Source organism: Xiphophorus maculatus, chromosome 18, assembly GCF_002775205.1.
Source record: "Xiphophorus maculatus strain JP 163 A chromosome 18, X_maculatus-5.0-male, whole genome shotgun sequence".
Classification (NCBI taxonomy): Eukaryota; Metazoa; Chordata; class Actinopteri; order Cyprinodontiformes; family Poeciliidae; genus Xiphophorus; species Xiphophorus maculatus.
Genome location: NC_036460.1, coordinates 7,041,787 through 7,064,406, shown reverse-complemented (window position 1 = coordinate 7,064,406; position 22,620 = coordinate 7,041,787). Strand labels below are relative to the sequence as shown.

General features: G+C 37.9%; 1 protein-coding gene across 10 annotated transcripts in view; it reads left to right on the top strand.

Annotated features, from left to right (window-relative positions):
- The window catches only part of tenm4 (teneurin transmembrane protein 4), a 216,871-nt gene that overhangs the window by 38,899 nt on the left and 155,352 nt on the right, over positions 1–22,620 (top strand). For all 10 annotated transcript variants that reach the window (XM_023351438.1, XM_023351436.1, XM_023351435.1 and 7 more), the window contains exons 2-3: positions 13,944–14,233; positions 15,191–15,463. In XM_023351438.1, coding sequence (XP_023207206.1) covers positions 14,008–14,233; positions 15,191–15,463 — 499 coding nt within the window. In that variant the 5' untranslated portion in view covers positions 13,944–14,007. The remainder of the gene's footprint in view (positions 1–13,943; positions 14,234–15,190; positions 15,464–22,620) is intronic.

Below are 22,620 nucleotides of genomic sequence, written 5' to 3'. Positions count from 1 at the left end.
GGCTAACACATAGACTAACACAGGAACTTTAATCCTTTTTTAATTTGCTGCTCTTAATGGTTTATTTGTATGGAGGGCCAAAAGGAACAAAATTAAATATGTAGATGCATCATTAAATCATTAATTAAATGTACTATGGCATAAATTAATGTTCAATTATTTTTTTAAATACACAGCTAATTTATTAAATATGTAATTAAATCATTAAAATGCAAACTCATAATAGCTGATGCAGATGATTGATTAAATGTGCATGTAATTAATTTATGGTTCCTTTTCCTGTGGCGTCCCCATGAAATAGTTTTATCTGTCAAACTCGCACACAATTTTGAGGGGCGGGACTATGGGCGGAGCTTACACTGATGTGGTGAAGTCCACTAGTTTAACGTGATTCTTTGAAAATTATGGTGGTTCTTGTAATGGAGCATTTTCATAATAATTTCCAGAAGCTGCTTGGAGACATTTCACAGTTATAAGACAACATAGAAGCAGGAAGTTGTCATCCAGGTTACATGGTGGATCAAGTCAAAAATGGTGGAGTTCAACAGGTCAATGTTAGCCCCGCCCCTCAACTTTGATGTTTGAGTTTTACAAATTCTTTCATTGTGATACTGCAGGAACAATGAAATAACACATTTTTTAGTCATATTCATTGGCTACTGTAGGTTTGCATTTCAATAATTTAATTACATATTTAATCTACTAAATAAATGATTTAAACAGTTAAGCATATATCTATTTCATGGTACATTAAATGAATGATTTAATTATGTTTTTTGTTTTTTTTCCTCTTTTGGCTCATCATATATTTGAACCATTTATTTTAAGGGTACTCAATATTCAGACAATTTAAATGAGATTTATAAACAAGAACTGGTCGCACACTAAGGCTTCACAATACACCGCAAATCCATCATTATTGCATTATTACCGCATATCACCAAGAGCTGCCTGGACTGCAATTAGCTAGGTTAGCTAATTATTTAGTACAATGCTTACACGCTCCTTTTGCCTGAAATATATTCAATGGAGCTTGTTTAATGCAGCATAAAAAGCTTTAAAAGGTGAAGTGGTTGTCAATAAGACCTTGTTAATATGGAAATATGGATTTTCTTTTTTTTTTTTTTTTACAGTAGCTAGATAGGACTACTCATTATGTGGAGTCTATGTTTGCTATGAATCCAAAGCAGTGAGACGTTCACACTTTTTATTGATTTATTTAGTGCAAGTCATATAATTCTAGCAACATTTACTGATATCCTTGAAAATCACAAGTTCCTAAAAATGTTAGGAACACCACAGGCTATGGTGGGCCGTAGGGTTTGTAAGCCCTACCTTCCAAACTTGACGTTAGCTTGAAGTTTGACCTGTTGGTTCTAATTTCAGTTTTGATGTATATTTGGGAACATTGATGTGGTGGCACATCCAGTTGTATCCAAGTTACAACTATTTGACACACACCTTTAGGTGAAGAAAACTTTGTCTGACTGATCAGAAACAGTCCAGGAACCACAAATGTTTAAGCCTGTTGTAAACTGAAAGCCACTGGCCTTAAATTGACCAACTATTAGCTGCTGGAAAGCACTGACCTCAACTGTACTGAAAAAGAATGAACTACAGTAAGCTTAAACATTTGTGACCATGGCAGAAAAACTTGAATGTTGCCAAAGTGCAAAAGAATGTTGCCAAAGTGCAATCTGCACGTATCAGCAGCAGTTTATACATTCCTGAGTCTGTATGTATGATTTTGACTGTTTGTGAATTAGTTTACTTTTGCCAATAATACGGGCTTCCACACCTGATAGTACAGTAGATTCGGATCTATTGGGGAGAAAATTTCAACATTTGTTACATTTTTAACTGGTGTGGTTCACTTTCCCACTGCACTGTGACTAACAAACCGTCTCAGGGTTCAATTCACACCTCCCTAAACAAACTGTATTTTCCAGACAAAAGAACCAGAGTTTGATTAAACCAGACTAAACAGGACTGGTGTCAAAGCATCCTATATCCTAATTATTTAGTATTCTGCAAAACAAAAGAGTTTTGATAAAATAAGTAATTATGCCATGTAAAACAATGGTAATTTGTGTCTTTTTTTTGTCTTAAATTAGCTATATAAAAAAAAGTTGCAACCTTTCCAAATCTTATAAATGGCTAAAGCCAGAGGCAGAGTTGTAACCCCCAGTGGCTCCTGAGGGCAACACTGTGGACCATTTCAACAGAAGGGGATGGCATTTGACAATCCCACAGGGCCGCAGCTTCTGATAAGCAGACTTTCTCAGAAAAATACTTTATTATTTCTGGCTGGGCTGTAAGAGTTGGCCTCACACAGCAGGACCGGGAGTGAGCTGCCAGCAGCTCTGCAGACTGGTAACATGAATCGCCGTCTCTTGGTTTGTTTGTTAGTTGGTGCTCCTGGGAGTTTCTTTTCAGACATTGTGGTCAGTAAGCATTTTTTTATGGTCTTTTTTGCGGTATTTCTTTCAGTAAAATTCTCACTGACTTATATGGTTATATCACAGCTGATCAAGCTGATATTTACACCCACCAACAATGCATTCTGCTTTAAAGCTTCAGCAGCATGGATCCGGTTGTGCGAGTCTCAGATGCTTGCAGTACACTTCTTCAGTCGAGTTCTACTTGAGTTATCCTGACACAATCTCCTGCATCCCGTTGAGAGGGGAGTGTAATTGGAATCCAGCAGTTCAAGAGTAGTGTCTTTGCAGGGAGTTCTTCCACTGAGGACTGCTGCTTAAAAGCAGCATGGTGAAATTTACCTCCTAAACTGGAAAAAGCATGCACCTGCTGACTAATTTGGAAATGCATGACTCTTGTTACACGATTTTAAACCAATAACAATTGCTTGCAATTGCTGGTGTGCTACATGTTGTGTACTGCGAATACAAACATGAACAGCAAAGAGATCCCTCTGATGCCTCGAAATGAGGTAGTGAAGTGATTTGAAGGATTATTTGCACATTGGATGAGAATGTGCAATCCAAATAAAAATGGTCACTGGCGAGAAATATGGGATAGATTGGGATGCTACAAGTCTATCTGATTACATTCATTTGACTGTTTTTGGCTTGCTTATTTTCTTCTACATAAGCGTTTTAAAGGATTTTACTCGAACAGCATTGATGGGATCTTCTGTTGTATTAAAAAAAGATAGGCACCATTTTTGGATTCTATTAATTTTAAGGTGGCTCATTGTTTTGTCTTTTTACCCAGAAGAAATAATGCTTAGTTATACTTTTAAAAAGCATTAGCAATTGATTTACCATCTGCAGGAGAGTTGCATTTAATTTAGGAAGCCTTTTCTTGAGATGCCAGGAAAAGTATTGAATTGATCCAATGTTTCCATGGCTGTTTAAAGCCTGAAGTAAAACAGCGCATGCCCTCCCCCACATGTTACTTCCACTGCCAGACAACTGTCTGAAAAAGGATTTCTTTGCCTACAAGACATATACAGCTGTTTGAAAATATTTCCAATTAAGAAAAACAATACTCATAAGCTACTTCCCCATTGTCAGGCCTCATTCTCGCTTGGTAGTGTCTGGTTCGGTACTAGCCGAGCTGTTTGTGTCTCCGTTCCAGTCTGTGCCTCACTGTGGTGGGCAGGACGTGAGATTGTCTCCGATGTTTTCAGCGACACTCGCTAATGGAGAACCTCACGGTTGTGGCTTAAATGGACTCAAATCAACCCTGCTATGTTGTATTTTGTCTTGTAGAAATTTATTTGTGGCCCAAACCGAAAGCAAACAAGTCAGATTAGCTAATCACTTTGTGGCATTTTATTTTTTCATACATGAAATTTTTTGGTTGTCAAATTCAGAAGTAGTTTTAATGTAAACCTTCATATTTTATTTTATTTTTAGATAATTCAAGTGTGGAAGCCTGTCCTTACTGTTTAAAGAAACTTTGATAAGTGTTACAATAATGACTAATTCCCCCTTCAGGAATAACAAAGCATTTAAATTTAATTAAATCACATTGAACTCAATTAAATTGAATTGAATTACATCTGCATGATACATGGAATCCAGACTGGACTGGAGATGTAACAGTGAAATTGTCTATAGTAGAAGTGGGATACTATGTTTCAGGAGTTAATAGTTTTACTTTACCGTAATGTTAGAGGTAAAAGATCGTATTTACCAGCTAATGCTGCCTACAAATAAAAGTAATTTATTTTGACATTCTTGCAAAAGTCACCAGCAGGAAATCCGTTTGTCAGTAGCATAATAAAAACAACAGAGCAAATAGACTTTCATGTCATAACAGATGCTGCTGATATTTTTATAAAGTAGAATATTTCAGGGCTGCATGCGTAATGTACTGGACCTATTCTTCTCTATTATGTTGGGGTTGATCTCAGGGTTGTTGCAGTAAGAATAGTTTATCTTTTTTTGCACTTCCAAAGAAACAGTCCTGAAGCCATGGAAACTGCACTTAAAATATTTTTGTTTGCCACATCATTTATTTGCAGTGTTTGAGTCGCAGACCTTCCTCAGGCTACGGCTGTGAACCTCAAATATATATATATATAACAGCGACTTTGACAGTCGCAAGTTTACAGTAGGTTGATTATTGCTTAGCTGGTATTAGGTTTGGTTTCCCTGCAGGCCAAACTATAAATCAAATTCATGTCTTGCCTTTGCAGGATAATGAGCAGTAGTTGCAGACTAATGAGAGGCAGGTCACCAGCAGAGTACTTGTCGAAAGACCCTCTTTTAAACCTGTGTGAACTTTATTTCTTTTCTTGATTGTTCCTAACCTTACGACTACCTATTACTTATTTCCATTAAGTCAGGTTGGGCTGTGTAACCCTGGATCAATCCTTATGAGCTGCATTTTGCCAAGGTCAGCAGTGTTCATCACTGCAGAAAGTGAATAAACAGTCTGCTTCTCCCTGTTTCTTACCAGGCTGGTTTGAAAGCATTATTCCCTTTCCGTGCTCCTGCTGTCAGGACTAAACCTTGAATTGCTTAGAGTGATTAGTAGCAGGGAGCGTGCTGCAGCAGTGGTCCCAGGCTACTTTTGTTTATGTTGAGGCTTTTACGCATTCTGTTTAATGCGCTTGAGGGGCTCGCTTTTGATCCCGGAAGGAGGCTGCTGAGATACCCCTTCACCGTTGTTCTCCATCTCTCCCCCCTGCTTGCATAAGCGCTACCAAATTCAGTTCTGTCTGACAAGCCGTTTAACCACCCCCACCACCTCTGCCCAAGTCTTTCTTCCCCTCTATTGAAAACACACCTTTCTGTTGACTGAGGAAGCTTTTCTATAGAGCTGAGGCATGTGAAAATCTTTCAGAAAAGGAGTAAGTGCTGCCTGTTTGGAGCATTCTTTGCTTTCAATAGATGTTGTAGACAATGTTCTTGATATCTGCCCAAATTTCTTCCAAGCATGTCTAGAAGTAGGCATGGGGTGATATGAGATTCTCACGGTGGGTAAAAATACAACAGTTTCACGGTAATTACAGGGGAACAAAAATATTTTGCTGTTGCTAAAATTTTATATTTTGTAATATCATGTATGATTAAAACTTATTTCTAAAACTAATATTTGAACACCTTATAAGTCTAGCTGTTCTTTTCAATTAATCTTTTTCTACTGAACAATATTGTGACATTGTTTTGCTGTTGTGCTCTTGATAGATTTTTAGGAGAAATGTACCGATCAGGCTTTTTCTTATATATAGATTTCTTGTAGTCTTTCAATTTTTTTTATTTTAAGGATTTTGCCACAAAATACAGAAAGAAAATGTGCTCCAATACGTATTTCAAAACCAAGCTGAAAAAGAAAAAACTAAAGTTATAAACAGCAAATCTTTATTAGATTTTTGTTAAACTAAAAGAAGTGCAGAAAGGTGTATGCTGGTGAGCGTGGATTGGAGGGATTGCAGACTAAAAGTGACGCGAGTTTTGATGCACTTAATAAAGATCTCCCCCATATTTTGCCTGTACGTCACTAAATTCTGAAAAAAAATTGTTCAATTTCATTTTATTGGTTGAGCTCTATCGTCAAGCTGCTATGACTCAGGTTGTCTCCTCTGATAGTGAGCCTTCAGCTGGCTGCTTATTGGACATGCTGCTGCAGCTTAAGCTTCCAACTATAGGTTTTAAAAGTTACTCTTTCACAGTGGTGGGCACACTTGCGAACATGTGCTGATAGCAGAGCTAATTTTTTGTTTAGCATTTTTGCTAGCTGTGAAACCACTTAGCGCACTAGCTTTCTTTCAAATAATTCTTCTGAAAAAATTCTAAAGCACTAATTTACTTGGTTGTTCTGTAAACTTACATTTGAATAAAGTTCAACATCTGCGTTGAAGTTTTGCTAATCCACAGTTAAGAATTCTTAAATGAAATGTGTCATTGACACATAGTGTCAACATGGCTGAATTTAGCATTTTAGCACATTTGCAATAGCTTCTGCTAAATAACATGTTGGTGTAGTACTTCAACGTTAGAAGAACTACTGTGTATGATTAGTGCTTTAGGTTTAGTGCGGCTAACTTTTTAGTTAGTGTTGCCCACCACTATTGGTATTTTTAGGTCTAAGACATTCCTGTCTCTGATTACTGCACGATTTATTGGGTTATGGGCATGTTAAAGCATTATTATGTTTTTTATTTATCATATTTCATGTCAACAATCACCAAATGTATGGCAGGTTTTGGTGAGGCTGAGCAGCCTGATCAACTATGGTTATCTTTTGGCAAGAGGTGTCCTATCAGCTGAATATGACCTTTTTCATGTAACAGGCTGTGCAAAACACCGGGTGGGATATGGAGAACCTCTGGCATGCTTCTCTTATTGTCATCTAATTAAAAAGACTTAAAACTTTTATACCTTTTTGCTACTTTGGATTTTATAGACTAAAACTGGAAGCAGCCAGTTTTAGCAGCAGCCAGACAACAGTCAGCCAATTAAGACATTCTGTTCACTGCGTGCTAACTATAGTTGTAAAACAAATTGATCATACTTTGATTGATAGATCTTTTATAGGTTTTCTTGGCATGACAGCCAAATTGTCTTTCTTGCTAGCGCAGGTAAATTTAGGAATATTCAGTGCAGTTAACAGGAACAGAGTGTTTGGAATGGTTTGGTGAACGATTTCAATAATTTTGAAACCATAGCTTTTTAAGATCTTGGTGAACACTTACTAATTTGTTTGCCCAGTCAAAAAATTACAATAGATGTAGTAAATTCTGAAAATCTTTCACATTTTTATAATTTTGCTGGTTAATCTCTTTAATATTTAATGGCATATCAGCTGTTATTTTTGTAAAATCATAACGACTAACAAATAACTAGTCAATTTCATACACAAGCGACTACTCATCACATAGATTGCTCACACATTGTCCATGTGCATCTCTGTGTCTGTTGTCTGGGTCGCCTGAATATGTCAGCGTTTAGTCCTGCTTTCTGCTAAGAAGAATCTCCAACATTTCAGGGAAACAAAGGTTGTACAGAGAGCGGAAGCCAGATTTATATTCAGCACCAGCTCTGAATAGCAATTCTCAGCACACTGCTAATTGTTTGATGGATAGTGCGGGGCCATTAGCATTTATATCGGACCACAAAACGCCTCCCGCCTATTTAGATCCCATATTTAACTTCTGACACTATAGCAATGGTCACAACTGCTCGGCTAAAGTCTCAGGAAGCGTTTTTAACAAAGGGTGCCACTGTTTAACCTGCAGGTGGTTGGTGTGAGGGATGTTCTTTTGTGTAACAAAGATTTTTGCAGCAGACGCTTTTGAAGCGTTGATTATTCAGGTTAAGTATGAGGTTATCCTAATTTTTAGCACACTTTTGGAGTTGGTATGACTGGGAAGCTAACACTTCTACATTATTTGTACTAAAATCCTGCTTATTTGGGTACAAAGAGGCTCAAAAGAGCCTCTTACCAATGTTAGTGCCAATATATTCTGTATCCCTAATCTTTTTGTTACTGACATATTTTTTAACATAGAAGTAATTAAAAGAAACAACTAAATCCATAGCCATAAATTTGCAGGTATTTCTCAATAAATGAATTTTTTTTTGTTTTTTATTTTTATTTTTTTCTGTAATTTAATTTAACCATAAAACTTACACGAGCATTGGTAAACAGAGTGATGTATTATTTTGTGCTAGTTATAAATGTAAACTGATGAAAACTCAAAGTTTGGATTCTTCATGGTGGAAACAGTCATGGAAAAGTCTGCTGTCCTTACAGTAAGGCACTCTCTCTTAGATTTTATTGTCTGAATGTTTGTATTTGTATTTGAGAGAAATGCCACGTGTCAACTGTTGGCATCCAACAGTAGAGACACACTGATTATATTTTCTTTCTTGCCAAAAAGTGTCCTGTGAGTAAAAACCCCCAGAAATGATGGCTTGAGGTAAAAGAAAGCAGAACCCTTTAAATATTGTCCACATTTAGCTGTCCAGTGTGGCTGCTAAAAACTGCAGGTTTTTATCAGAATTGCACTACAAGGGCAGAGTAGTTTATGGGCAGTTTCCTTTCTTTTGAAGCTGTCAGTACTTTAGTTTCTTTGCTGCTGCAGCTGAAGTTCTGTCTTCTGTCCAAGGTGTTAAACCAGATATATCTTTTAACACAGCAGGTGAAGTCCAACCCAGCATAAAAAAACAACCATGGATACCAGGTAGACTTTCTAACCTGATGAAATTTTAACCTTTTCTGAACTATAGATTTTAAACTCTAATCGACCTGTTCTAGACGTTTAGCTTGGAGAAGACGTTAAAAAAAATTTCCCCAAGGATTGAAGGCTCTCAGTTTTTATAATGTTTAAATGTGCAGTCCCTTCCTGTGAATATGCAGCAGCACTGCTGTAACCCATTGATTTCACTCTGGTTCTTCCTGCAACACTTTTTATTTGTTGGACCACATCCCTCCTCTGCAGAGCTCACAGCTGCTACACATTTCCTTTTTACATCCTCAGACAAACCATAATCTACCCTGGTGCAGATAATGAAATTGAAAAAGGTGGAGTCTGCAATTGCTTTAAGGAGAAAAACAGACCATCCATCATTTCTTTTGTCTTTCAAGAGAGACCTCAGTTGATTTTGGATTATTGTAGAGATACCCGGCTGGTTTCTGGCGCAGCTTAAGAACTGCAGCTCAAGCTTTAAAAGAACTTCTACTTTGAAATAAAACCACGATTCTTATCTTCATTTTTTAGAGATTTCAATCAGTGGCGCTTTTTTTTTCTTCCACTGGTGTTCACTAACAACTTTTCTAAGTCTTTGTGAATGCTCTCTTACTAACCTTTTTTCATTACTTCAAGGCACTTCTCACAGTCTGCCAACTCTTATCTGGAAACGATAGCATGTCTTTTGAATTTGTCCGTGTATAATTTATTACCTGTCTCGTTATAAGAAATCTTCTTTTTTTTTGGTTCATTAAAATAATTCAGCATTTTTCAACACAGCAGCATTGTGAGAAGTTGCAAGCAGCTCCTCAAGATGCACGAGTCCTGAACTGGAGAATATTTGCATCTCATATCATCAGTCATTGTGAGCAGTTTGCTGAAACACTTGCTGGGTTTCCCATGGTCTCAAAAGTACATCTCATTGCATAGGAGCTGATTAATAATGAGGTGGAAGGTCTCTGCAGAATTTTAGCCAAAGCACTTAGCGTGGCCCTTTGGAAACAAAAACAATGTACTTTTACAAAACATTCTCAAAAACTTTGGGAAGCTGCTTGTTTTCCACCCTCTTGCATTTGCATCAAAGATCTCAAATTAAATTTTTTTTTAAAATAGCAGCTCCGACATTTGAAATCTTAGGAGCAGCTGAAGTGCTCTTGTGGCAGCGCAACCCCCAAACACACACCCTGACCTTCCCACCAGCCCCTCGCTCTTCATGTGGCCTCGAATCATTAATCACCAGGATCTTTTCAGCTGTCAATACATACAAGAAGAGACCCCCAAAGACAACAATGATGTCTCAAATGAAACCCTTTTCTTTTGTTTTTCAGAACGGGGGCAAATACAGTTCACTGAGGATTACTGTTTGCTGCTCTGTCCGGCACAAACCTCATACTGTATTCATAAAGAGCTTATCTAGTGGAGAAATCCTTGTCTGAACAGCACAGCATATTGTCAGTAAAAAGTCTCCGATCCGTCTGGATTAGTTTTGATCTCTTGTTGAAAACAGTTGTGTCTTTCTGGAATGAGTTGTAATTCATTTTCACTTAAAGGGGCTGAGTAATGTCGAAGCAGAAGTATAAACTAAAATATTTATGGGAATTTAGTCATGAAGCTGCGTTTGAAAAAATGATGAAGAGACCTATTGTGCTGTTTCCTGCAGTAATAATGTTCATACAGCTGGACTCTCTTTTGTAAATAGACACAATTTCTAGAATAGGGTTTTATTTTTTGGAGGGAGGGGTGCACCGATTGCCGTTTTCTGGCCAATCGCTGGTCTTTAAAAAAGACATACCTGCCAATTAGATTTTTGGCTGACACTGATTTTTTTTTTCTTTCTTTTGAAAAGTCGCTGAATATTGTGGCAAAGTTGCCAAGTGTCCAACAGTGGGGTGACTATTGTTAAGTGAGAGCAGATGTGACCTGGTGGGCGGGTCTGTCAGGCAGCGCTCTAACGGCAGAGCAGAAGGGGACTGTGGCTGATTTTCAGACCTTTGCAAAGATGGATAAGAAAGGTGGAAGAGATCAGTTTCTCATTTAAGCATCAGCTGATCACAGAATTCCCAAAATTAAATGGGGGATATTATGTAAAATAAACTTTTTGGACTTTTTTTTTATCATGTTATAATCCATCCATCATCAAAAACATACCTGGACTGTTGCTTTTAGTATTTCATTCATTTTAGAGGAATCCTTTAATCTCTGGCAGCCATTCAGAGGTGCCTAAACACTTGTTCTCACCAAGCGTCTCCAGTCAAACTTCTGCCGCCCCCCCGTGCCTTCTCCCCTCAGCTCCTGCAGACTAGCAGCAGCAGCAAATAGCAAACACCTGGTGGAACAGCGCATTTGCTGAGCTTATAATACAAACTATATCTCAGCCCAACTCTCCTAAGAACAGTTGTAGACGGCATGGAGGAGCATTGTTGTGATGTCGTACTGAAGGCAAAGTATCAGAGAGAGTAGGAGATTCTTAAATAGAATAGAATAGAATAGAATTACTTTATTCATCCCAGCAGGGAAATTATTTCGCAGTTACAGCAGCATAGAGACAAGACACACAACAACCACCACTGAGTAGCAATTGTAGACAAAATAAAAATAAAATATAACATGCTGTCAATATAAAAAGCAGCTTAGAGCAGACCTTGCAAAGATTCAAAAAATGCAGATACAGTATGTATATGTAAATATATGTACAGCAAGTGTGCCACAGTGCAGTTGTGCAAAATTGGACTGATTAGTGCAGAACAATGATTTAGCTTTTATTGTACAGTGAGATGGCATGTGGCAGGAAGGATTTCCTGTATCTGTCCCTACGACAGCGGAGATGGAGCAGCCTATGTGAGAAGGTGCTCCGCTGTCTGTCCACTATGTGGTGGAGAGGGTGCTGTTTATTGTCCATAATAGACAGAACCTTCTTCTTGTGTCTTAAAGACACAGAGGATAAATTTTGAGTAAGTCAAATTTCTTTTAAGTTATATTTGATGTGTACAATATTTTTTAACAACTGTAGGTAACATAGTTACTTGATTGTTCTATAAAATGGCACTATGTTTCTGGAAAATACATAATGCCATCTCTTTAAGGATTTAGCAGTACCCGATTTATCAGTGTCTTCAAAAAAATACAAATTTGTATTTTGTATACAAAATACAAATACAAATTTGTATTTTTTTGAATCCAAATTTGAACTGCATTTTATTGATTTTTAACCTTTTATTATTAAAATAAAGGGTTGTGATTGATATGTGACAAAAGCTTTGCAGTTGACTATACTTAAGCTTTAAATAAACAGCCTCCAAACTTTTAATACAGTTTATTGGCATATTGACATTTGTTAATCCAACTTAATGTCCTAAAACACTTGGTCACTTTAAATGAGACGCATGCACGGCCCTCATCACTAAAGTACTGTAAAATTACGCATCAATTCATCCTATGTTTCACTGACACTGCATCTTTTTCTCTTTCAATATTCACTTCAATATTTTGTCCTTGAAGGCAAGTGGAGAAAAAAAATGGTGCATGGCTGAATACTAAAATTTCCTCCCTGTCCTATTGATCTTATCCAGGGTGTGCTGTTTGGCAGTTGAGGCTTTACGATGCAGATTTTAATCACCTCTGCTGGTTCACAGTGGCCCCTGGATGTGTCTGGCACTGCAGCTCTCAGGCTCGGGATGATTTGTGGCATGTAAACAACACAATTCAAGGCAGGACACCTGCCACTTTTTCCACATGCCGGACACCCAGCATTTTCTGTGTGACATATGAACTGCAATATTTGTGGGAGACTTGTGTCATGAAGTTTATAGGTCCATGATTTGTTGTGTCATATTTTATTAGTTGAAAGGCGGGTGCAGTGGACTGAGCCATGCAAAAACCTCCAGCTGGGAACATATATATTTGTTAAACAGTTTGTGTTTCTAAAGTGACTCATCCAAGTGGTACTCTAACCTTTGGTTGTGTTGAAGTAAAAGGGTTTTCCTTTTATTTTCTGTAAACTTGATTTTGGATGTTTGCTTCTGAGACATGTACAGGTGATATTTTTTAATGACACAAATCCCTTTCTGATGGTTTTGCAGCTGCAGGTCTTTTGGGTATTTCTCAAGCTAAGTCAGATTGGTTGAAGTTTGTCTGTTAACATCAGTTTTGAAGTTAAACCACAGTCAGTTGGATTTAGGTCTGGACTTTAACTTTTAGTCATTGCTTTGTAGTCCCAGCTGTTCATTTGACTTTTAGGAAGGTGACAATTTCTTGCAACCTCTACTTAAAGGTTTGATTTTCTTGGAGGATTAACCTGCGTATAGCTCCATCTACCTTCCTCTAAAATCTTACCAGTCTGTTCTGAAGAAACATCCCCCAGCATGATTCTCTTGACTCCATGTTTAGTGTGATGTACAGAGTAAGCTTTGCGCTACATATTGCCAATCTTCAAATTACGATTTGCTGAAATCTGATTTATTTTTTTGCATGGTCGTTTATACTGAATAATCCAACTGCAACCAGAGTTACATTTGAACGATGTACGACCCCAAATTGACCCATATGCACGGAACAATGTAGATGTCACACAGCGGCGCAATATTTATAGTCACATGATTATAACAAGACAAACAAAGCACAACAAACAGAAGCACAAATAATAGCGACGGCCTTTTGTGGGGTATTACCACATCTGGCTTCTTCTGGTGCAGAATTATGATACATGTCTCACGTCAACTACGTAAAAGTCGAATAAAATCCGACATGCCTGTTCAGACTGCAGACACTTTGAAAACCATCGTATATGTATCTGATTTAACATCACTTGTGGTAGTGGCACAGATTGGATTATTGGGTGGTGAAAAGATCAGAATTGGGTCGTTCAGATAGCCCAATTCTGAACGGGCTAAAAAAGTCTCATATGGGCAAAAAAGTATAATTTGCGTCACATTTACCTACAATGTGAATGTAGCCATAGTGTTTTGCACATGAGACCAAAAAGTAGCATTTTGGGTTTTATTGTACCAAAGAACTTCCTTCTGCATATTTGTCTCCCCTTCACTCCTATTGCCAAACTTCAATGAGGTGTTTTATGAATTTCTTCCAACAATGAAATCCAGATTTGTAAAATGTAGAACTAGTAGTTGTTCTCATTTCCTGGTCTATCAGTAGGTGGACAACCATACATAGACGTTTCTGTTTTTTCAAAATGTAGGGGTGTGAATACACTACCTACTGGATTCTTCCATACATTGAATATACATAGATTTATAAAATTTGCTGTATTTTTCTTCTACAGAATCTCTCAAACTGAACCGGAGTTACAACCCACATTTTCATCTGAAAGTAGAGAGGAGGCAACCATGGAGGTGAAGGAACGCAGACCCTACCGCTCGCTCACGACCCGGCAGGACACCGAGCGCCGTTACACCAGCTCCTCTGCAGACAGCGAAGATGGTAAACCCAACTCTAAATCCTACAGCTCCAGCGAAACACTCAAAGCCTTCGACCACGACTCGAGGATGGCGTACGGCAGCAGCCGTGTGAAGGAAATAGTTCACCACGAAGTGGATGAATTCAGCCGGCAAGGTTAGAGCAAAATCACAAATCCACTAGTCTGCAACAAGTCATTCAGTTATTTTTTACTCAATCTTATTAATAATGAACAGAGGAAAAACAAGCCAATAATTGCAAAAATGTCAATTTTTTTAAAACTCAAAGGAAAGGAGGTACACACAACATTTAGACAAGTGTAGCCTATAAATGTAATTTTTCTTTTCTTCTTTTTGAAGTTAGTGGGTGAGGCATTAAGGTGTTCTCTGTAGTTTGGAAATTAGTTCATTTCTAAGTCATCTACAAAGCGCTTATTAGCTTTGTTTAGCTAAAGGTGTTTCTATGACTTTTGCTCCCTCATGTTAGTTTTAAAGTCGTCTTGGTTGTAACTGTATTTGTGTCAGTGAGATTTAAAAATGATCTTTCTAAATCCATCAATGGGAGATGACTGAATATATCTGATGCAGTTTGCAAAGTTACACAATAAAAAATTAACAAACATTTTTAGCTTATTTAGTTATTTATTTTTGTCATAGCTCCAAACTAAATATTTATTTTCCAAGCTAAATATTTAGTTCGGACCTAAATATTTAAACAAATTTTAAACTAAATATTTAATTTGGAGCTACATATTTAGCTTGTGAAATAAATATTTAATTATAAAGTACATTTTTTTAAAATCTGACATTAAAAAAAATAAACTAGGGAATATATGACTTTGAAAGATTTATTTTTTTCTTTCTGACTGGCAAAACAAAACCAGTTTTTTAGTGTGTACAATCGCCAACCCATATCCATAAGAGGCACTTAATATAATTAAAAGATCTAATAAGGCGTTTAAATGCCAAATATATACAGTATACTTAACTCCTTCAACACTGAATAAAATTGTTCTTTATTAGCTTTCTTACCTTTAAATCGAGATAAATTTGCTGATTTTGCTTTGTAGTTCAAATGCTCATTTCCAGAGCGCTGTTTATCATCTTACTGTAGGGGCGGACTTTTCCCTGCGAGACCTCGGCTTTGGAGATGGCCTTCCTTCGCATGTCGCTACGTACAGGAGCGACATGGGGCTGCCTCACCGTGACTACTCAGTCAGCGTGGGCTCTGACGCAGACACAGAGACGGATGGCATCATGTCCCCGGAACACGCGGTCAGGCTGTGGGGCCGCAGCAACACCAAGTCGGGCCGCAGCTCGTGTCTCTCCAGCAGGGCCAACTCCAACCTAACACTCACTGACACTGAACACGAGAACACAGAAAACGGTAGGAACTTGACATTTTCTTTCTATTCAACTTCCTCAAAACACATGCCATTCTTAGACTACAGTGTTATCATATTGGTTTAACTGAATATGAGCTTCAACTGCTCACTTTTTACCTTTCTAATATTTTTCTATCTTTAAATTGCTAAGAAAGCTTAGCTGCTTTTAAAATACAGAGAAATACCCACCTAAACAGATAATCAGGCAGCTAAGTTGTTTGCTGACCTCTTGCACGTTTTGTCTGATAGATAAACAACATTTCAATAAAAAGTTATCAAATGACAACGTTTTGAAACTAGAAGCAGAGAGAAAAAGAAAAAAAAAAACTTTTTTTGATCAAACATGAATCTATGTATGAGTCATACGTTGGAGTATATTGTTACGTAACTATCCCAGCAGAGCTCTTGTGTTCAGAAGTGATGCTGCAGAAAAAAACACCTGACAGAAAAGAATTTATCCAACTTCAATAAATCAATGATCAGTCTTGTACATGAGACAGAAAGTGAGTGGAGGGCTATATCTTATCAGTCCTGGATGATTGTGATGTTTTTCTGCACATTAATACGTTTCAGTCAATATTCCATTGTTGACTTTGGCAGAAGAACTGCCTGGCAGGTTGCAGTTTGTGACTTTAAGGAGAATTTTTGTGCCTTGGTGTTACAAAGAACATAAGAGAGTCATTGTTGTTGTTGCTGTTGTTTATTTTTATTGCCGAGTGCTTTTACACGGACGTGCCGTCCCGTTAAACTGTAAATAAAGTAAAAAAAAAAACATCAATACTTAGTATTGCAGAATTCAATCAACACAAACTTAAACATAGATTTATTAGCTAGGCTTGACTAACCAGTTATAAGGCAGTTTATTCTTGGAACACATCGTCATATAATAAACATCGGCATTCAACTATCGCAGTGCAGCAAACACAGCTAGCATTGGGCTAATTAGCACTAGCAAATTCAGCAAGCTCACGCTTAGAACAAGTAACAAAAAATTCATCTCCCCACAGCTTACAGCATTAATAATTCACCATGTTGGGCAACACTCATGAACGCCAGTAGAATATGATTTTATTGTAGCTTCAGCTTGTTAGCTTCAGCTAACGGCAGTCTCGGTGTATTACTGGCCTGCCGTAAGTTTCTTCTCTTGTTTCACCTCCCCTCCACTACCAATGCAAAACAACTACAGAGCCCCCTAGCGGAATGGGAGGAGTGAATCCAACACTTGGTATGAGAGGTAAGAATGGCTTTCAGTGGTGGGCACCAGTTAGCTGCGCTAACCTTACAGCACTATTCATAAACATTAGTTCCGCTAATGCTGAAGCGATATACTAACATGGTGGTTAGTGGAAGCTAAATCATTAAATTCAACTATATTGATATACACCAAGCGTCAGTGACGTGTTATATTGCCCTCAACAAAGTCAAATGTATTATTACATTTATATGCTCTGTTGTACTTCAGGAGCTTCAGAAAGTAATTCTTTAAAACAAATCTTTGAATTGTACATTTGTTCAGGATTGCTAACTCTGTTGCTGCCTGATTGACCACAGCAGGGGTGCGGTCAGAAAGAGAGCAGAACATCAGTAGATTTTAAACTGTTCTAAAATGATAAGTTCTGGGTACAGAAAAAAAAAAAAAAATTTGCTGCACCGAATCATGAGTAGAGAACATAAGGAGAGGACGCAAAACTGTTACGTAAATAGTCTTCAGCCACTTCAAAATGAAGGCACAAATATAAACATATAATTACTTGTAGAATATTTAACAACATGACAAAAGCTATAACACAGATGTTGAACCTTATACAACTGAAAGTGTACAAAACAGCTAAATAAATTAGTGCTTTAGAATTTATCCCAAAAAAGTGAAGGGGAAGCGTTGATGGACCTTACCACAGGGGCCGCTTTTCATTGGCTGATGCCCATTCTACGTGGTCACGTGCGTGGCCGTCTCACAAACACACCGTTAGCTTCCTGTTAGCTAAGTACAGCAGAATGGCAGAACTGATACAACTTCTACACCTTGAAGCCTGTCTGCTACACAGTCTTACGTTAGCTAAACAGATCAGTATGCAGCGTGTACTGTATCTGACATACACTAAAGACGTTATTTTAGCACAAAAGGCTTTGGACTAAACTGTTACTCGTGTTAGCCACTCTAGCACCAAGTACAGCTAGTCAATCAACCATCGCTGTGTTCAGGGAAGCGCTGATTAATAATCGAGAAATAAATATCAAGCCTGGAAACTTGATATCGTAACGGACTGAATGTTATGTTTTTAACGTCTTTGCTCGTCTTGCGGGGCGCAGGCGGCTGCCACGGTAACCGGTGTGCTTAAACTACAAAGAGAGAGAGAGAGTAAAAAGGTAAGAGTGGTTTTGAGTTGATCACCTGTTCGGGTTATTTTACCTTTGTTTACCTTTGCTGTGGCGCATTACAGCTGCTGTAGTTTCTAAACGTTGGACTAATTACCTCGTTCGTTTCTGAGTTTACGTCATTCACAACAAACATCAAATAGAACAAATATATTTCATAAAATTTTAACAAACAAATGGCTTCTACCGTGATAATTATGTGAAATTAAATTAATTATATCCCAGCTTCAGAAGATTTGCCTTTACCTTTACAGAGCTCTTTGGTTCCTCCTATCAGTCTGTAGCTTCTCATATTGAGGTCATCAAACCAAATTTCAGATCTACCATAACTGATTGACACCTGCTGGCCTCAGGTTTGGAACCAGCTTGACTGAGAAACCAGTAACCTCCTCCCAGATGATGACATGAACTTGTTAGTTCCTTTGTCCATTTTAGTAGCTGATATATTGTGAAAATCCGGTAGAAATTATGCACTAATCCAGTCATGTTTACATAGAAACAACGCGCTGCAAGGTTTTGTTTGTGAGACTTGCGGTCACGTGGGTCGGTTGTGGGCGGAGCTTGGTAAAGTCCATGTTTTCAAAGTTAGATATAGTGCTAATGAAAAGTTAGCTCTGCTGTTATCATATTAGTGGATTAGTGCAAGTGTGCCCACCACTGGCTTTTAACCAGAGGATCAACAATATTTCTGTATTGTTCAGTTTTTCTATAGCTTCAATAAATAATATTATTATTTTATTGTTACTCATTTATTCATGTAAATAAGAGAATCTTGGTGTATATTCATTAAAGTGTGTAGGCTGTACACTTTGCTTATAACATTATGTTGTCATCCCTAGTGTAACATTTTCCACATTTGCTTACTTCTGTCTCAGTTCGACTGGATTATCTAATTTTTCTGGTGCACTAGATCTGTTTCATAAGATGCAGCGTTAAGCATTAACCTAAATCATGCATATTATATGGCAGATTTATGAAATTGTTCCCGGGGTACTTCACAGACAGAGGAGCTCATCAAGGCTCTGGCGGCAAAAATTGTAATTGCCCTGCACATCCTTGCAGAGAACTCTGTGAATCGTTTGCATTTCAGCGTGCGTCATGTTATGTATTAGCTTCTTATTATAACTGACAGAAATGACTCTTGGAAGTGGAATCCATTTGGTCAGATGACTCCGGTAGAGAGCACGGCATCCCTCCGCTTGATCATACGGGGTGCCAGGGGACTTGAGCTTGGCTGTATTGTACATAATTAAAGAGACTCTCCTTGGATGGCTGTTCAGGGGGTCGGTAGGCTGGAATGTTTTCAGGGCCTGTAGCTGCAGCATCATGCGTGTGTAAGACCCAATCAAGATTCTAAGTAGCCTTTTATTCCACTCACCCAAGCAGAAAGAGCACTTGTATTCAGCATTTAATTCAGTAATGCCAGATAACATACAATTTATATATGGCAAGTTAATTAAAATCCATCGAGCAGGCCTTCCTGTGTGTGCTTTAATCTCTTTAAATCAACAAACCATTTAGTGTGCTTTAATGTATTCAAGTCGCTGGGCTGTTCCCCCCTCTTCACATGTGACTTTCTTGACCCTGGTTTAATGCATGCAAATAAGCAATAGCAATTTCAGAACAATTTTCTTGATGCTTTGATTCCAGGCCGTCAGTTCTGTTTTGTGAGCAAAATGCCTTCCTTGTTATGATGGTTTTTACAACGATTACGCTGCAGTTGGTGTGTGATAACGATAAAAACCCTTATCCTCATTGGAACACACTGAATGTGTAGTGTAAACATTAGTAAAGCAAATGCATGAAGTAAGTTAGACTGTTAGCATTTCCCTGATAAGTTTGAAAATGAATGCATTAATTTCCTAACAACTGGCAGGTGAATTGCAAAAAAACAATGTGATGTTCCCTAAAATATTTGCATATTTTCATTTTATATTTTGATTTCTGAGCTGCTTTTCCTAGCAAAGGGTACACCATGTTGGAAAACTACCTATAAAATATGGGAAACTAAAAGCATCTCTTGGAGTTAGTCATGTCCAACAACACTCAAACGCTACAACCTATTGGTTCTGTACTGGTACATTGTTAGCTCCAGCTAATGGTGTTAGCTCCCACAGATGGTGTCAGCTCCTGCTAGCGGTGTTAGCTGTAGCTAATATAGTAAAACAATAGATCACAAGCTGATCACGCGTATTTGTTTCACCAGATATCTTGTTTATAATGTCACATAAAAACTTCATGGCAGTTTGCCTGATTCCAGATATCTTGTTTATAATGTCACATAAAAACTTTATGGCAGTTTGCCTGATTCCAGATGTCTTGTGGGCAGACATGAAGGTCGTCTGCCTCCATGAATTTATCTTGTCTATTGTTTAGACTCAAATCCACTTATAATGCATCAATCCAACATGAATTGCACAGGTGAAGAAAGAAAACTTCTATAGGTAAAACACACACAGTTTTTGAATTTTTGAGTTTTTATGTATCGCAAATAACTTTTAGGTTAAAAAGAAAATATACATCATATTCAGACCAACATCTTCAATTTATTACGATCCCCTTTAAAGCTGCAGAATCAAGCTCAGGTTAAAAAATGTCAACAAATCTTTTACAATTAAAGATTCTTTGGCAGCAAAGATATGGTGAAACCAACTCTGGTTCACTAAATTTAGAAGCCCCTGATGATTTCTATGCACACTCTCTCTTCCCCAAACAACAATGGCTATGTTGGACACCTAAGTGAATGTTAATATAATGTGCATTTTCCGTATTGCGAGTTGGAAAGCCTTAAAATTGCATCCATTGAGCTTGTACAGCAATGTACATGTTCATCCTCCCCATGCTGCTCCTCTTCCCTAGGGAGTCCCTCAAAGACACTTAAGGCAGCCTGCCACTGCTGACTCACTCTACGTTTCACTGAGGCTCAGCGGCACGAAGAAAAGGCAGTCTGCTGTGTTTAGAGGAGGTTTTGCTTTTCTTGGTTTATTCCCAGTAACAGCTTATCCAGATGTGTGTTCTCATCCCAACTTTCCCCCCACCACTGTGGCTTGGCTATTATATTTCCGTAACTACGAGAACCAGAACAGACGATAACCACAAGGCCCGTTCAGGGAGTGTTATTCATGTGTTCCATAACCTGTGGAGAGAAAATAATGCACCTAAAGCCTACACAGTTCTTTCTAAGAGAAAAACATTGGTGGGACTGGCGCTGGTGTTTTTCTATGGCAAAAATGTAATTAGTTCCAGTGGGTGGTTAGTTGTGTATTTATTTAGCTTTCTCTTACTCTATCCTCCAGGGAGTTTCATTCTTTATTGATTGAGGAGATGTATTTATAAATGTATGCAAAGCCAAGTTCTGATCTTATTCTGGAGTGCAATTGAGTGGCGCCCCCTTTTCTTTTAGCTTACAGTCTGAAGTGCAAATGTTGCATGTAACTGTTTTATTTTTATGTTGTATGCTTTGTTAGATGCAGACAGAGAAGGTGTTTATTTCTTGTTCACAATTGCTTCTCCTGATTGGGATTTGGAACAAAGTGCTACAGAAAAAAACATCGGTATCTATTCTCACATTATTCAATTTAATTTTCTCAAAGCAATTGTGGTTGTGTATTCGTTTAATCTAAATGATCAAAAATATGTTTGATTTAAAAGCACCTGTTTGGATCTTAAAGGAGCTATCTTATCTATGCTAAAAAATAATGGAAAGTTTGACTGACTTGGTTACACGCTGTGATAGAAAAGCTGCTATTGACACAAAATTAGCAGCCCCGATGGCAGACATGAGTCTTACAACTGTCACAACAGATTGCGTAAGAGATTGCTTTTTTTACTGCCTAAGCTTTGCATGCTCCAAGACTGTTAAGCCTGATTCTGCAGAGACATTTTGACGAACTCTCTAGCTGTTTGTGTTTGTTCCTTATTCCAAACCCTGTTACATACCAGGCTTTGGCATACTTTTCTATAAGAAAGATGTAAGATTTATTTTTTGCATTCAGAGAAACAAGATAATATTGATTGAAATATGAAAATCACTTACAGTGATAAAAAAAATATACTTTTTAAATCTAATTATATTAAGTTGAGTTTATTTACACAGTCCTAATTGAAAAAGAAATGCAACCTCAAGGCACTTCGGAAGAAAAAACCCCCCAACATATGTCCAAAAATATATGAACAAATCAAACAGTGCTGAGGCAACAAGTCATGCAGCTTGACATCATCTATCACGCAGTGTGACAGGAGTTTCTGGTACACTGTGATCCGTTCTGGTTCTGCACAATTTTCAAAATTGTACAGTGTGTGCCGGGCTTATTGAAGCCCAATCGATTGCGTCTGGTCATTGGCTTTGCAGCAATTCCCCCTCCAGAGTGGGTGTTTAGCAACAGTGGACGTCTGATTTGAATTAATCTGATCACTGCGCAGGAATCAGCCATCCGCAGAAAGCATGTGGTGATTGTGGAAAGTAATGAGTCCCTTTTAATAGAAAGAAGCCAATTCAGTAAATCTCTAGGATTTAGAATATAATTTCAGGTTTTTCTGTTTATAAAAGTGCTTTTTTTATTTGAAAAATGGCAATTTGAAGTTGCAAACCAAATGGATTGAAAACTTATTATTACCATATTTTCCGAACTGCAGAGCGCACCTATAAGCCACACCCACAAAGTAAAAAAAAAAAAAAAGGGGAAACGTACATATATAAGCCGCATCACGCTATAAGCCGCTGGTATCTCAGCCGCCCTCGGTTTTCGTTCGGATTCGTTCACCCCGATCTTAAATGCAGCGG